A 15,875-nucleotide genomic window follows, 5' to 3' on the forward strand; every position below is an offset into this window, starting at 1 on the left:
GCATTTGACAAAATATATACGCCTAGCTATCGAACTTAGGTACGCGTCCGCGATTGTCTTGCTACTGTAAGAATAAAAAAAGTTTTTCATAACTTACCGAGGATGCACACAGTGTTGGCTTCTCAGTGACAAAACGGTCCCTCTTCAAAAAAGGTTACTTGTATGGCACAAAATGAGGAACTAACGTGCAGTTCACACTCCTGTCACAGTCTTCCCAGCGCTGCAACTTAAACACACCACATCTCTCAACCACGGTATAACCCGAGGATCCCTAGGACATTGTTGTTTCCTGGAACCGATATGCAAAATCTGACACGATGTAAGTTTGCAACTGTTTTTGGACGTGGCCCCCGTTATCTCGGTGGTCACGTTCCGGTCCCCTACTGAGTAATCCTTTCCTAATTGCCCCTTTCTTCATGTGTTGACATTTGTCAACACACGGTTACATTCCCAATACTGAGGCCTTTACAGGGAAATATCCCCGCGCATCACAATCTTAAGTGCCTTCCTTTTATTCAAGCAGTACAAATATGGAGAATTATGCATGGCCCTATTGAGCCTTGGTAGTAGATTCTTTGTTGCTACGTTAACTTAACATTTCGGCGTAAGTTTTTAAGTTGTTCGTACCGTACGTAAAACAACGGCTGATCCTCGCTCTAGTTTCAGGAAATATTTTTTGGGGGGGGCGGCCCCTCTGCTCCCCCCTTGGCTACGCCAGTGTTTTGAGACATATGTATCCTCATATAAAATAATTCAACTTTTTCCATTCCCCCGCCTAGTTGAGCCCCCACCGAAAACGCGTGTTTCTTTATTTTGAAAGGAGATTCCAAAAATCAATTTTCACGTCTAAAACATCTTTAGTTTTTTTTAGATATAAGTACCCTCATACAAATACTTCAACTAATTGTTCAATTCAATCACCCCTTAAGTAGTTTTTCCAAAAACCAAAAATATATTTTCTTTCCTTTGAAAGAAGATTCCAAATACAAATTTTCATGTCTGCAACATCTTGAGTTTTTGAAATATAAGTATCCACATAAAAATTAATTCAACGCCTTTTTCTCAACGGTGGCGCTAAACGTCAGACTTCAACTCTCGTGGGCCCAACTATATGTCAAACGAACTAGAATTGTAACAGTTTCGTTCGACCTCGTGGCTTTCTTCTTTTGTATTCCACATGCAACCTTTCTATCTTATTCTCATCCCTCTGATACTTTGTTGCTTTCCCTTATCCATTTCTTTCTTCACCTTGTTCCTTTATTTCTTTTTTTATTTTGTCTGTCTATCACCGTGTCTCCTTTCCTTAACCTTTGCTTTTGTTTCCCCTCATACCTCAATTGCTGTTTTCACAAATGCCTGTCTTAAATTGTCCCACTCGTTCTTCTCCACTTCGTATTTCCGTGTTAGGCAACTTCCTTTTTATACAATCTTGGAATGCAATTCTTTTATCCTCCACCTCCAGTTCCATAATAATGATCTTTGGTTTCTTCTTCAATACAATTTTAGGGATCTTTACTTGTTTTAATTCCACAATTAATAATCTATGATCACCTTTCATACTTTCACTGGGGATTACGGTATCTTCGTATTCATGACGTATCTTCCCTATTCTCGCTCTGTTATTATAACATCGATGAGTGTTCCATACTGTCCATCCTAACTAGGCCTATATCGGCTGATTTCACGGCTATTCCTCTTAATAAACCATGTATTCTTTATTATCAGGTTATTTCTGATACAAAATTCCAACAGTTTCTCTCCATCTTCATTTCTATCGCCATATCCATGTGGGCCCAGAACATTCTCATATCCCATTCTATCAGTTCCCACATGAGCATTCAGATCTCCCATTATCATGAGCCTATCTCCAACAATATGTATTATCACTTCATTGAGGAAAACCATTTCTTCCACGTAGTGGCGAAGCTATTAGTTAAGTAATGGGTAGGCAGGAAATCTTACCTTAAAGTTTCTTGTAGAGTAGTTCCAAACGTCGAGTTGTCTTGGTTGAAAAATGGTCAATCACACGGTCCTTCAATACTTGATCACTCATCAATTTCTTCACAAGCATGTTCTCGATAGAAATGGTACTAAGACTGCCGAGTCTTTCATTGTTCATTGAATTACGCAAGTATGTTTTTATCCTCTTCAGAGTGCTCATACTTCCTTCAGTGGTCACAGGAAATGTTAATATTAAAGGAATCACTTTCGACATTTCCACATACACTGGTTCGAGGTCATTGAGGACAATATAATGTAAAAGTTTTAGGGGATAAATGTTTTTCTATATCGGAATAAATGTTAATCAATTCAGTTTCTAGCCTTTCCCTATTAAAAAGGCGGTAAATGCTCATAAGTCTGTTCAGTTTAATAGCAGCGAAGTTCTCTTTGTAAACTATGAACTGAGTTGGATCCAACAACTCAAACTGGATGCTTTCGAAATCGCCAAACCGTACTACCATTTGCATAATTAATGTGTCAAGAACTTCATATGTTAACATTTTGAGCTTTTGGAATATCCTGTCGTCTACATTTATCTCCGTTATTTATTTTGTGACATTTTACAACGCAATACTGTATTTTCTGATCGCATATCCTTGAGGATACCAGTGGTTTTTCTAATTTCAGTATTGCACAGAATTACGTCAGATGTGCTTTTATGTTGCAGTAGAGCAACGAGATGGTCTCTATAAACAAAAATTTATCTATTAGAGACAGAGCAAATAAATGAATTGGGCCTTCTTGAGTATGTTAAGCAACCCTACAGAAGAATTTTACGACCCGCTGTCCTAACCCTCATCATTCCCTACAATGTCTTCAAAAACCTGTCTTAGATCATCATAGTGTGAAAATATTGTGTGGACTGCTCTCGAATGAAAGCTCCAACGGGTAGCGCATGCTTGTGGAAGCCTGAATCCTTTGGATTCCAGAAGATGAGCTCTTTCTGAGGATCTACTAAAAATGAATGAAACGCTCTCAGATTATGAATGAACAGCCTGACTGATATTATTGTCTCGTTTTACACAACTAACAGTCCATATCTGAATTGCCACAAATACAGCCAATAATGCGTGGATTGTCTACTAATTCAAAAGAAAAACACACACTTAACAATAGGGCACTTCATTGTCACCTTCGCGCGAGGAGTTACTACGCTCTCAAATAGCAAGGAGGCTTGCCCCTCTGGGGTCTAGACCTAGCGGAGAGAGGAGTGCGGGAGGTAAACCTACCCTTCCTCCACCACCCCGCGCCATTCACAAGCTGACGGAAGGGAAATAAAACAAAAAGTCCTGGGTGAGACAAGTTACAGACTGCCTCCCGATCAGAACAAGTACTCTGCTGTCGTCATCTAGCGGGGCGATCAGCGAAGCACATCATCTGCTGTCATCATGTAGCACATATAAAAAAGAGAGTATTGCTGATTTAACACAATAACAACAGCAGATACATTTGTTACGATATTTATGTTTAATAGTATTTCTTAGGGTAGGCATTGCCTCAAATGACTCCAAGTAGTTTCGCCACTGCTTCCACGCTACATCCTGTCTGTGGAGCGTACACCTGTACTATCTTCAGTAGTTCCTTGTTTACATGTATGTGCATTATTATAATTCTTTCATTTACATAGGTACTCAACTTCAGCTATTGGTAAAACATTCTGATTTACTACAAATCCCACTCTGTTTCTTTTCTCTTTACTGTTACCCATCCAGTACAAGGTGTACCCCTTTATTAGTTTCTTCATTCCTTTCCTTTTCCATTTTACTTCACTTAATCCCAGAATGTCGAGTTTTCGTCTCTCCATTAGGTCAATAATTTAATTTTCCTTCCCATTCAATGTTAAAATATTTATTGCTCCAAATCGGGTTTTGTTCTTTGTTGTTTGTTTTTTGTTCTTACCATCATACTGTGCAACTGTAGTCGTATACGTGAACGAATTAAAAACACTTTCCTCCATAAATACACTACAGCACATGCAAAATATAGCACGATGTCGAGACAACTGGCGGCGATACTGCGAATGCTAACCTGGTGGCGGACGGCTTTTAAGCTCAGAACGAGCGCACACTTCCCGGCCTTGTATATCTCGTAGGCAACGTATCGGCGCAGATCGGCGCAGATCGGCGCTTAGAACTCGATTACTATCGATAAGTCTGAAGAAGTGTCTGAATTTGAAAGTATCGAATATCGCATATCTATTCTAATTCTATTTTTTTATTAATTACCCCTTTGTTTATTACAAAAGTTTGTGTTTATTATCGAAAGTAACTTATGTCCATGCGGCCGGGCAGTAGGTACTAGAGATGGGGAGATTCTGAACGAGTGATTCAAAATGAACGAATCATAGCACTGATTCAGTGCTCACTGATTCAGTGAGCGAAATAAATCGACTCGTTTGTGAATCGAAATCTGAATCGAGAGATGGCAGCCGCAACTCGTTCCTTGGTTCCTCGTTCGTTCTGATTCATATCGCCAAATCGGGTATCCACCATTTTTGAATCAATGACTACTTGTGAAGAACGACTCTGTTATTTTTTATTTAACCTGAACTAAAAGTCCTGTCCACAAGTCAAATACTCCAACCTAACCTTAGAGGAAAAAATATATTTTTTAAATAAGAAATTATCACGTAGTTTCAAGTCACACACTTCTCGGAAATTTAAGCTACACTCAACTTTCAGCTCGTTGCGAAATGTTAGGTTAAGTTTACTTCAAGGTTCCCGCTCACGTTCTTGTTCTTGTGAAGTAACGTGTGAAACATGGCCACAAAAATGTTAATATCTACTATAAATTTCAAATTCGATTCTCGTATAGTTTCGAATGGTAGCTACTTAAGTTTGGAAAGGATTAGTCAGACAGTTGTGTAGCATTTCTCAACTGTAACCTCTAAAAAGGATATTACTCTTGTTAAAATGCTATCAATTATTATTATTATACCTTGAACATTTCACTTCTTGTAACCTGTAAACATGTAAAGCAGTAGCAGTTATAAAGAACATAACGGAATGGTTCATCTGAGTCCATGGTATCGCTTTCGGCTCTCCGTCACGCGGTATTGGAATGAACGAATTAAATGAACGAATCAAATGAACGAATCATTTTAGTGAATCGGTTCAAATGAATCGGCTCTTCTAAAAGAATCAGATTCCCCATCTCTAGTAGGTACTGTAAATCACATCTTTTTTCAGTGTCAGGCATATGAACATCAACGTCGCGAATTCATAGCTAAGCTTCTTCATGCGGGTTACCAACTGCCGTTAAATGTTTCGTGTTTAGTGTTCCAACCGACTTTTCGCGTTGTAGACTTAATACTCAGTTTTTTTAGTTACCTGTAACATCCAATTGTAACATTTACCTTTCCTCTAGGTACGGACTTTCACATCCCAACCCCTCTTTGTGGTCCGGTCTTGTTTGTTTGTAGTAAGACGTCGTGACAGACGAACACAGACGTGAAGAATTAGAACCCTGTGTCCCAGTGTTTTTGTGTTATGCCCTGATAGTTTAGCCTCCATATCATTGGTATTTTCATAAGTTTCATTATTACCGGCTGTAATTAGCTTCATTACATAGCTAACCCTACTCTCTCGTAGTGTACTATTTTCTTCTAATGTTGGCACCTCTCCCAGACATTAATTAACCCGCAAACCAGTGACTGGACGTAGCGTCTTACGACGATGTCCAACAACCAGGGGGGTGACACTTCATAGGGAGCGTCCGAAGCAGTTCTGAGATGGGCCAATCGATCTCCGCCAACTAATGAAAACTAAAATTCTATTTTAGAGGGTTTATTTAGAAGGCAGAGGTTGGCATTACACATTCAGTTGCGTGGTACAGCAAATTCAAAACAAAACACCGTTATCGTTGCGCGCGAAGGGACCTTGGTCGTACGGTATGTAATAGTGCTTGTTAGACGAAACTTTGTTGAGATTCTTTCGCATTGGACGAGATTTTTGATCCAGTTTTTTGAGAGTATGGTGTGAAATTATAATTATGCGCGTTCTTAGTGTGAAGAAATAGTATTAGGATCATGAACGTACTTCACATTGAACTACCTAGCTGTTGCGAGTAAACGTCTGTGTGATTGTGCTTCTTACCTGCTGTTTGGAATAAATAAATTCAAAATATAAACTGTGTTAATTATGCTGTGTTTTACTTTCATCCTTTCCTTCTCGTGTTTTCCATTCCCATACATAAAAGTCCTGGGAAGGGTTCAACGAACGAACGAAAGAATGAGGTTATGTTAGATCGTGATTTAGGCAAGTATGGGCGTTTTGGGGTTTTATATGTATTGCATTAACATTTTCAGTAATCAGTGTTGCATTTATCACTTAATAGATGTAAATTTACATTAAAATGCGAACGGTGAAACAACGATACAAGCTAGCGTTATAACAGTATTGCCAACATACAAATACGGTAATTGCAATTTACTTTTCAAGTAAAAGACACGAGAGAAGCTTTAGATACAACTTTCCTACCGAAATACAATCATTATCTCTATCACAATTAAAATTTTAACAAAGTAACAACTATCATCATCGTGTTTACTACGAGGTACTATCGTGGGATTTATTTCCTTCTGTTGGCAGAGAGAAAGTGGCCACTGTTGCTTCCATGACCTGTTTTCTCAGTCAACTTTATTAGACAGGAGTGACGGATCTATTTCTCTTATATGATCCTTGCCAACAACCACCGCCGTCTCGATCCTCCTATACTGCCTGCTCTATGCGAGCATTTTTGCGACTACGCTGCGACAAAATTTCTCCGCTAGATGGCAGACATAGACGCACAATGTTCTAAACGTATTCTAATGACGACAGCCTACAAAATACTATGCAGTATGGTCATATGTTCACTGAAGCTCGTAAATTACATCAGTAATATTAAATATCGGCAATATTACCTGTTTGAAGTCACAGTTGGCCTCTTAATGCACAATTTAAAGATTTTCCTGGACGAAGGCTTGGAGTGGTACCGTACTTTTTGTACTCTTGCCAACGCAATATCAAATAATAGAGGTCTTTACGAACTCAGGATAATATCACTAACAGTTTGCTGATGTTCTTTGACCTCAAACTGTAACAAGACACATTCTGAAAGTTTTTTTGTTTGTTTGGGTATTTGTTTTACGTCTCACCGACACAGATAGGTCTTGTGGCGAAGATGGGATAGGAATGGAAAGGAAGCGGCCGTGGCCTTAATTAAGGTACAGCTTGGTGTGAAAATGGGAAACCAAGCAAAACCATCTTCAGGGCTGCCGACAGTGGGGTTCGAACCCACTATCTCCCGGATGCATGCTCACAGCGCTCCTAACCGCACGGCCAACTCGCCCGGAATTCTGAAAGGGAAGACGTCGCAAGTCCTCGTATTACGCGCGTACGTTTGAGGACTTCGACAATAGGGCACAGCAGCTTAAACGAACTCCTGCAGATGCTTCACCAGAGCAACAAAACAAGGTTTTGGGTATCGAACTCCTCCTCTGTCCTGATGCATAATCAGTTCCATTTAGCGGTGTCGAAGCTCTAGGCAGTGAGATGTTACTGACACAAATGTCACACTCCATCCTCTCTTCAACAACACGAACCTAGTATCCGCAAATTAGGATTTGATTTACCGTTTCTAGTTTGATTGGAATGTTATCGTCTGGATATCTGAGTTTGTCCAAACTGTCTAAACATGAACACGTTTGTTTTGCGATTGTCCGTCACAATTCTTATCACAAGAAATCCACTATCCTCCACGGCTTTAATCACATTGTGAAAAAAAATCCGCAGCCTGTTTCCAATCATTCGACCGGGTCAGGAATGGAACGAATGAAGCCCCCATCTAGCAGCGAAGATAGGAATTGTGCCGGCCGCCGAAGGCTGTCGCACTCCTCCGGGGGAGTGATTAATGAATGACAGATGAAATGAAATGATATTCGAGAGTGTTGCTGGAATGAAATATGACAGGGAAAATCGGAGTATCCGAAGAAAAACCTGCCCCGCCTCCGCTGGACAAATCTCACATGGAGTGACCGGGATTTGAACCACAGAACCCAGCGGAAAGAGGCCGGCGTGCTGCCACCTGAGCCGTGGAGGCTCCATCACATTCTGAAATAAGGTGTAAATGCACAGATGCGAGAGTAATCTGAGGATATCCAATTACTTCCTTTATTAGGTCCTTGCCTATTTAAAGCCGACAGCCGCTTTACTAGACGGTATTTCATGGAGTCGTATCCTTTCTGGCTGCGAACCACCTTGCCGAGATTGGCAAAATGGTACACAACAGATGAATATTTCGGGGAAAGAATCTGAAGTTTCAGTTCTACGAAAAATATACCTTGCACGAACGGAAAGAAACAAGTACTAACACCTTAAAATCACTTTCGAAATATCTATAAGCATAAGATGATTAAGTCATTTCACAGTTCTATACAAAATATCTCTTTACGAACGGAAGTGACCAGACACGTTTACTAATTGTACGAAATAACTCAGGTTTTCACACACATTAATGCTCCAATAACACAGTGCTACACCCACACTGACAGCGAAGATTGTGCGTCTACTGCTGCTTTCTTACGGCGACTTGGAGAAATATTGGTAGTCGCGCCTTCCTGTGTTAAACTAGTGGCATAGAGCAGGCAGTATAAGAAGATCGAGACGGCGGTGCCAACAACTAACCAAGAACCAAGAAGAAGAAGAAGAAGAAGAAGAAGTTTGTGTTTAGAAGCGAAAGAATTATGTTGAGAATGGAAAAGTAGAACAGAAAAGTGGGCAGTGGTATACATTCACAAACTGCACGTACCTTTAAATTTTTTAGCGAATGTCAATCTCACTGCCAATTTTGTTCAAGTAAGAAGTGTTTCATAGTAAGGTTATGTACCGTAGTGAGGTTAGGTAAAGGTTTGAGAACCGGTTTTGCCATGAATTTCATAAAATTACACAGTGTTTTAGGGAGAGTTTTAAAGTTCTCTGCAGTTGAACTTTCAGCTGTGTCTTCAATCCAGTGTTCGTGCATTAAGAACGAAATTCTGCGTACAGGAAATGCTTCATTTTCCACAAACACTTCAGAAACTGACCCTGTTGAAGGACAGAAGAAAGATGTATCAGGTGGTTACCGCTTCACTGCAGTTCAGGATTTGTCATTAAAACATGATTATAAAACTGACGCTGTTGAGTATAAAATTAAAGGTGATCCAAATACATTCGGAAATCTGAGTAATGATAACCCCATTGAAGCTCTTGCTGGAGATGAAGGAGATAAAATGGAAGAAAGTTTCCTGGAAAATCCACCAGATCCACGATCTAAATTACGTACCAAGCAATATGCTGACATGATTAAGAAGTGTATTCAAGAAAAACGGGTACGTATGTAAATTCTATTCTAAAGTTTGCTAGCAGGTTTTGATATTGCATGAAATACTTTTAAAGATTCTTAGTTATTGTGGCACACATGAAGGCCTAATTCAAATTCTGCTCTTTCAGACCATAGGCTCTGTCTGGTTCCTCTCTACTCATCATCCATTACTATATTTCTCTCTGGATGAAATTGCATGGCTCATATCTAAAGATAATAGACAACTTGAGGTTTTTAGGCTGTACAGACCTGAAAGTGGTGACACCGATTCTGAGGCAGAATTATTTGCAGAACAGCCTGGAAAGGAATGTGATTGTAACAGGTGATCACACTTTACCAAATGTTAACTGGGACGGTAATGCAAATGACAGAAAGAATTATAAATAAATCTGGTAAGTTCAGCTGAATCAGAAATTAATATAACGAAATAGAGGGAAGAATATTCTAGATGTGCTGATAAAACCAGATGAGCTGTGTACAGATTTTTTTTTTCTTTTCAAATTTACATCGCACTGACACATACATCTTGCGGCGACAAAGGGACAGGAAAGGCCTAGGAGCAGGAAGAAAGCAACTGTGGCCTTAATTAAGGTACAGACCCAGCATTTGCCTGTTGTGAAAATAGGAAATCACGGAAAATCATCTTCAGGGCTGCTGACAGTGGAGTTCGCACCCACTATCTCATGGATACAAGCTCATAGCTGCACGCCCGTACCACACGGCCACTTCGCCCGGTTGTCGAAGAACTGAAGTGATAGATGCTGTAAGTGATCATGAAGCTATTTTAGTTGTAGCTAAAAATATATGTGATAGAAAGGAAGGTTATGAAAGTAGGAATAAAGCAGTACCATATGGTTGACAAGAGAAGTACAGTGTGAAGGAGTTCCTAAACAGTAATTATTATATCAGTAGAAAATACATACATCAACTTTATAGACTGTAAGGCCTTTTCTTTTGCAAAGTGTTTTACGTCGCACCGACACAGATAGGCCTTATGGCGACGATGGGACAGGAAAGGGCTAGGAATGGAAGGCCGTGGCCTTAAGTGAAGTACAGCCCCAGTCTTTGCTTGGTGTGAAAATGGAAAACCATCTTCAGGGCTGCCGACATTGGAGTTCGAAACCAGTATCTCCCAAATGATGGATACTTGCCTCACTTAAGAGACTGCAGCTGTCAAGCTCAGTGTAATGCCGTTTAGAGTTCAGTCTACAAGCCTCTGTGAATTTGCTAACTGCAGCCACACTCCTCTATTTGTAACTAGTTCTTTGGCCTTGTTTAGTTCTATACCTCTTATCTTTAAATCATTAGAAGCATTGTAGTCTTATTCTCCCTCTACTTCTCTTAGCCTCCATAACAGAGTCCATTATTCTCCTAGGAAACCCATCTTCCTCCTTTTGCCTCACATGACTCCAACACCGAAACCAGTTAATGTGTACAGCTTCATCCATCGACCTCATTTGCAACTTATCCCCTATCTTCTCATTCTGAGTACCCTCCTGCCATTCTTTCCAGCTTTTCATACCAGCAGTCATTCCTGCAACTTTCATGTCTAGTAGGCCTACTTCTAACTTATGAACAAGATATCCTGAATCCACCCAGCTTTCGCTCCCATGAAGCAAAATTGATCTGATAACAGACGGATGTAAAGACAGTTTCGCCCGGGAACTGACTTCCATGGTAAATAAAAATGTTAAAGTATGGAATGAGTTTAAAGCAGTTGTTGAGAAGTCTGAAAAAAGTATGTACATTTAAAGATGGTAAACAATTAATAATGAACTTACTTTCTAATTGTGAAAAATCATAATTTTTGCATCTAAGGTCCTTCCTTGGACATGGTAGAATTTGCCCTTTAGGTTAAAAAATTTCTGAGACCCGAATTGGGGATAGTCGGCTTGTGTACCGGACCCTAATAATAAAGTCAATTTATTATAACAGAGAAGAGTTGAAGAAAGAGGTTCAGGTTAGAGAGAAACAATGTTAGGTATAGGCCTAGTTATGGAAGTAAGGATAGATTGAAGGAAATAGGAAATTTAATTTAACAAACGAGTCAGCTAAGAATAACATGATGGTAAGCCTAATGGGCAGTTATAGACAGTTGAGGCGCTGGCCTTCTGACCCCAACTTGGCAGGTTTGATCCTGGCTCATTCTGGTGGTATTTGAAGGTGCTCAGATACGTCAGCCTCGTGTCGGTAGATTTACTGGCACGTAAAAAACTCCTGCGGGACTGAATTCCGGCACCTCGGCATCTCTGAAAACCGTAAAAGTAGTTAGTGGGACGTATGGAAAATAACACTATTATTGGCCTGCGATTATGAAAATATTTACAAAAATGTACATTAGTTGAAAGCTAGAAAAGCAGTTGGAATTGATAAGATTTTGGGGGGGATATGCTGAAGACAATGGATTGGAATATAGCCTACACTATTACCATATCTGAAGTACTTATTTGATTATTGTTTGCATGAAGGAGCTATCACAATTAAAATATCAAGGAAGGTTCAACCTTTTCAATACAAAATGTGTTGCATAAGATGTTCATAACATAATATTTATTAAATAGTTAGAACCGGTTTCGACGCTCATTGCGTCATCATCAGCTACAAAAATCACAATGGGCAAAGTACATGTCATAAAAATTGCATAAATAACTCTTGCATGGCTGATTACAAGAGTTATTAATGCAATATTTATGACATGTACTTTGCCCATTGCGATTTTTGTAGCTGATGATGACGCAATGAGCGTCGAAACTGGTTCTAACTATTTAATAAATATTATGTTGTGAACATCTTATGCAACACATTTTGTATTGAAAAGGTTGAACCTTCCTTGATATTTTAATTGTGAATCTCAGTTCAATATGGGAAAATGGAAGTTTTTAACTTATAATGAAGGAGCTATACCAAATGACTGTAGTAGCCTCAGTGTACAAAGGAAAGGGTGATGAATGTAAAGCAGGCAGTTACAGGCAAGTCAGCTTGACATTCATTGTGTTGTAAGCTCTGGAAAGACATTCTTTCTAATTACCTTATATGGGACATGTTTGTGAAATTAGAAACTGATTTGATAGAAGGCAGGTCGGGTTTAGGAAATATTATTCCAATGAGGTTCAATTTGCAGGATTCCAGCAAGACATAGATATTTTAGATTCGGGAGGTTTAATGGGCATTATGGCTATTGACTTGTCCAATGGTAGACATGGGAGACTACTCACAAAAGTGAGGGCTATTTGGACTACACAAAAGAAAGACTGAATTGGTGGCTACATTTCTAGAGAATAGAACTCAGAGAATAAGTCGGTAAAGCATTATCTGATCCTATAATTATTACAGGGCGGGGGGAGTGTTCCTCATATCAGTATTGTTAGCCTTTTATGTTTTCTTATATATTTAAATGAGGTGAGTAAAGAACTGCAATCACAGATAAGGCCTTTTGTGGATGATGTTATACTATATTAGAATAATAAAAAATAAATTACAGGATTGTGAACAACTCAAAAAAAAAGTGTGACGAAGTTGTGAGATGGACAACAGATAATGGTGTGCTGATAAATGGGGTGAAAATTCAGGTTGTAAGTTTCACCACCTACAAGGAAACGTTCCTTCAGTTTTAATTACTGTGTTGATAAAGTGAATGTACCTCAGGTGTTGATACAGGGTATTTATTTATGCTTGGCAAGGACTTTCTCGCTCGACCTTGGCCGCCGATGACAGACTGCTACCAGCCGCTGGCGCACGCGGTTTCTGGCACTTCCTGTAGTTGCTGAGAGCTGAACTCCAAGATAGTAGGGTGTTTAATGAAGCTACTGCGTACTGTATGTTGTATTGTATAGTGTTTTATTGCGATTGTGTATAGTGCTGTAATGTATGTGAAATATTCGTTACTTGAATGTGTATATCTGCACAATACTTACATTAAGTGCAGAAAATCGTGCGCTAGGACAAGACAAAAGTTTCGAGTGAAATTTCTAGGGAGACCCATTCTTATCAATCGGACAATAAAACAACTGGCCAAGAGATTCAAACGTACAGGTTCAGTGAACAATAAAAATAGACGTAAAGGTCGTTATGTCCTTACTAAAGTGTGTTTGGTAAGGAGATAACAACCTTTACGTCTATTTTTATTGCTTACTGAACCTGTATGTTTGAATCACTTGGCCAGTTGTTTTTATTTGTGGGGAATGTTAAAAAATGTCGTTTATGGGAACAATCCTCACACACTAGATGAACTTTAAGAGCTGCAATTGTATCCATCAGTGCTGAAGAATGGGTCTCCCTGGAAATTTTGCTCGAAACTTTTTGTCTTGTCCTAGCACACGATTTTCTGCACTTAGTGTAAGTGTTGTGCAGATATACACGTTCACGTAATGAATATTTCACATACATTACAGTACTATACACAATCACAATAAAACACTATACAATACGACATACAGTACGCAGTAGCTTTATTGAACACCCTACTATCTCGGAGCTCAGCTCTCAGCAACTGCAGAAGTGACGGAAACCGTGCGCGCCAGCAGCCGGTAGTGGCCTGTCATTGGCGGCAAGGTCAAGCGAGAAAGTCCTTGCCAAGCATAAATAAAGACCCTGTATAAGAAAACATAAAGGTCCAATAATCTGGACATTATCCTTGTAACCAACAATCTTTACATACTGCTGACTGAATACTTCTGCCTTTTGAAGATCCTCACATATACACACCCCTTGTTTATTAATGATTCCTGGAATGTCCTTCTTGGAACCTGTTTCTGCCTTAATGTACCTGTACAAACCCTTCCATTTTTCACTAAAATCTTCATTGTTGTAACCACATTAATGAGATTGTAAATAAGGAAATCTCTTCATGTGGCTATAAGGGTACGTTACCAGTTAGCATATTGTTCCTTATGTGGAAGACCTCTTCATATACCGGTAACTTAGTTTATATTATAATAAGACATTGACAACGATCTAGTATAGCACAACTTTTGAAGTCCTAGAATCAAACTAATGAGTATGCACTCAGTACATTTTAAAAAGATGCTTAGAGTAAAATCTGAGTCATAAAATTAGAGTCTAAAAAAATAGAAAAACATCCATTGATTCTTCAAGTTACAATAATCACACTTTAAAATCTTCTCTTTAAAGTAAAACTTCTGTTTCTTATGATTAATATAAAATACATTGCTCATAAGTTTCCACAATTAAGTAATCCTGATCAAAACGGGGAGAGTTCCTCAAGGTTGAAAGGAATGATGTATTGAACGATTGTTGTTGTTGTTGAGTCATCAGTCCATAGATTGGTTTGATGCAGCCCTCCATGCCACCCTATCCTGTGCTACCCTTTTCATTTCTACGTAACTATTGCATCCTACATCTGCTCTAATCTGTTTGTCATATATTGAACGATTATGGTAACAAAAGTTGTGGAATTCATGTGTGCAATATTCTATAAAGATAAGTAACTGGAAGAAGAAGAAAAAAGAGCTATGATTGGAATGAGCCAAAACTTAATTTTTGCATGTTAGTTGGTGAGATAGACCACTCACCCTTTTGTTGTTCTATACAGCTGAGTCCCCTAAGGTGATGTTGCCAAGCTTGGCCAGGCTGCCCGGTATGTTCTGCAGTGTCAGTGGAGATATGAAATTAGTAGACAAATAATCTTGAGTGGAGTTTTCAGAAGTAGGAAAGGTGCTAATATGGTTTTAAAGTTGGAATTCAAGAGGAGTAACGATAGCAATTTTACTGGACCAAAACGAGATATATCATGTTTCTCCGTATATATTAGCTAAATCCAAAAAAAAAAAAAAAAAAAACTGAACATACCATAATAGAATTCTGTAAAATATAATTTCTGATCTATTCCTTGCATTTTTCCTTGAAACTAATAATTCCAGAGATATTCTATATTGTTAAATTTTTAACAAGTTTTCAGTTATCTCAAAAATGATTATTTCTATCAAAAAGTATACGTAACAATAACCCAGAAAGTCATATTTTGAATCATTTATGATATATTTTTACAGTACAAGCTATAATAATGGTGATATTGAGGAAAGTAGATTTTTATTACTAGGTCCATCAAAGTGAGCATCGCTGACGTGGAAATACTGTTCAGATATCACAGTAAGAAACTAATGTGCAAAAGTAATGATGGTTGTTGTGGTGCTTTGTATAAACTGTAGAAGTACATTGTCATTAGCCCGTATTCATCAGGAAGATAATGAAGATGGTTGGAAAATGTAGATTCGGTATTGTATTTCTTAAGTCGTGTTCTGTGTAAACTTACGTCATTTTCAAATCTTGTCCAATTTTGGGCATTCATTGCATTTGAGAAACACCAGGTAAAATATCTATGTTAGCTCTTGGTAAGGCAGCACTTAAAGGTTTTGATAATTATTCAGATGTCCTGAAGCATCTGTACACATATTCCATCGAAGAAGCAATGAAGTCATCACTGAAATGTCTAGTTAAAAGCAGGAACACCTGGAGGCACTCCATCCATGCATTTACCCTGAGTCTACATCCATATCATGGTACCTAGAAAAAGA

The 15,875-nt window shown here is 38.8% G+C and overlaps 1 protein-coding gene across 1 annotated transcript in view; it reads left to right on the top strand.

The window, feature by feature from the left end:
- The window catches only part of LOC136858242 (pentatricopeptide repeat-containing protein 1, mitochondrial), a 223,335-nt gene that overhangs the window by 122,804 nt on the left and 84,656 nt on the right, over positions 1 to 15,875 (top strand). The window contains exon 2 of the mRNA XM_067137642.2: positions 8,699 to 9,349. Coding sequence (XP_066993743.2) covers positions 8,909 to 9,349 — 441 coding nt within the window. The 5' untranslated portion in view covers positions 8,699 to 8,908. The remainder of the gene's footprint in view (positions 1 to 8,698; positions 9,350 to 15,875) is intronic.

This window comes from Anabrus simplex, chromosome 1 (assembly GCF_040414725.1).
Source record: "Anabrus simplex isolate iqAnaSimp1 chromosome 1, ASM4041472v1, whole genome shotgun sequence".
Lineage (NCBI taxonomy): Eukaryota > Metazoa > Arthropoda > Insecta > Orthoptera > Tettigoniidae > Anabrus > Anabrus simplex.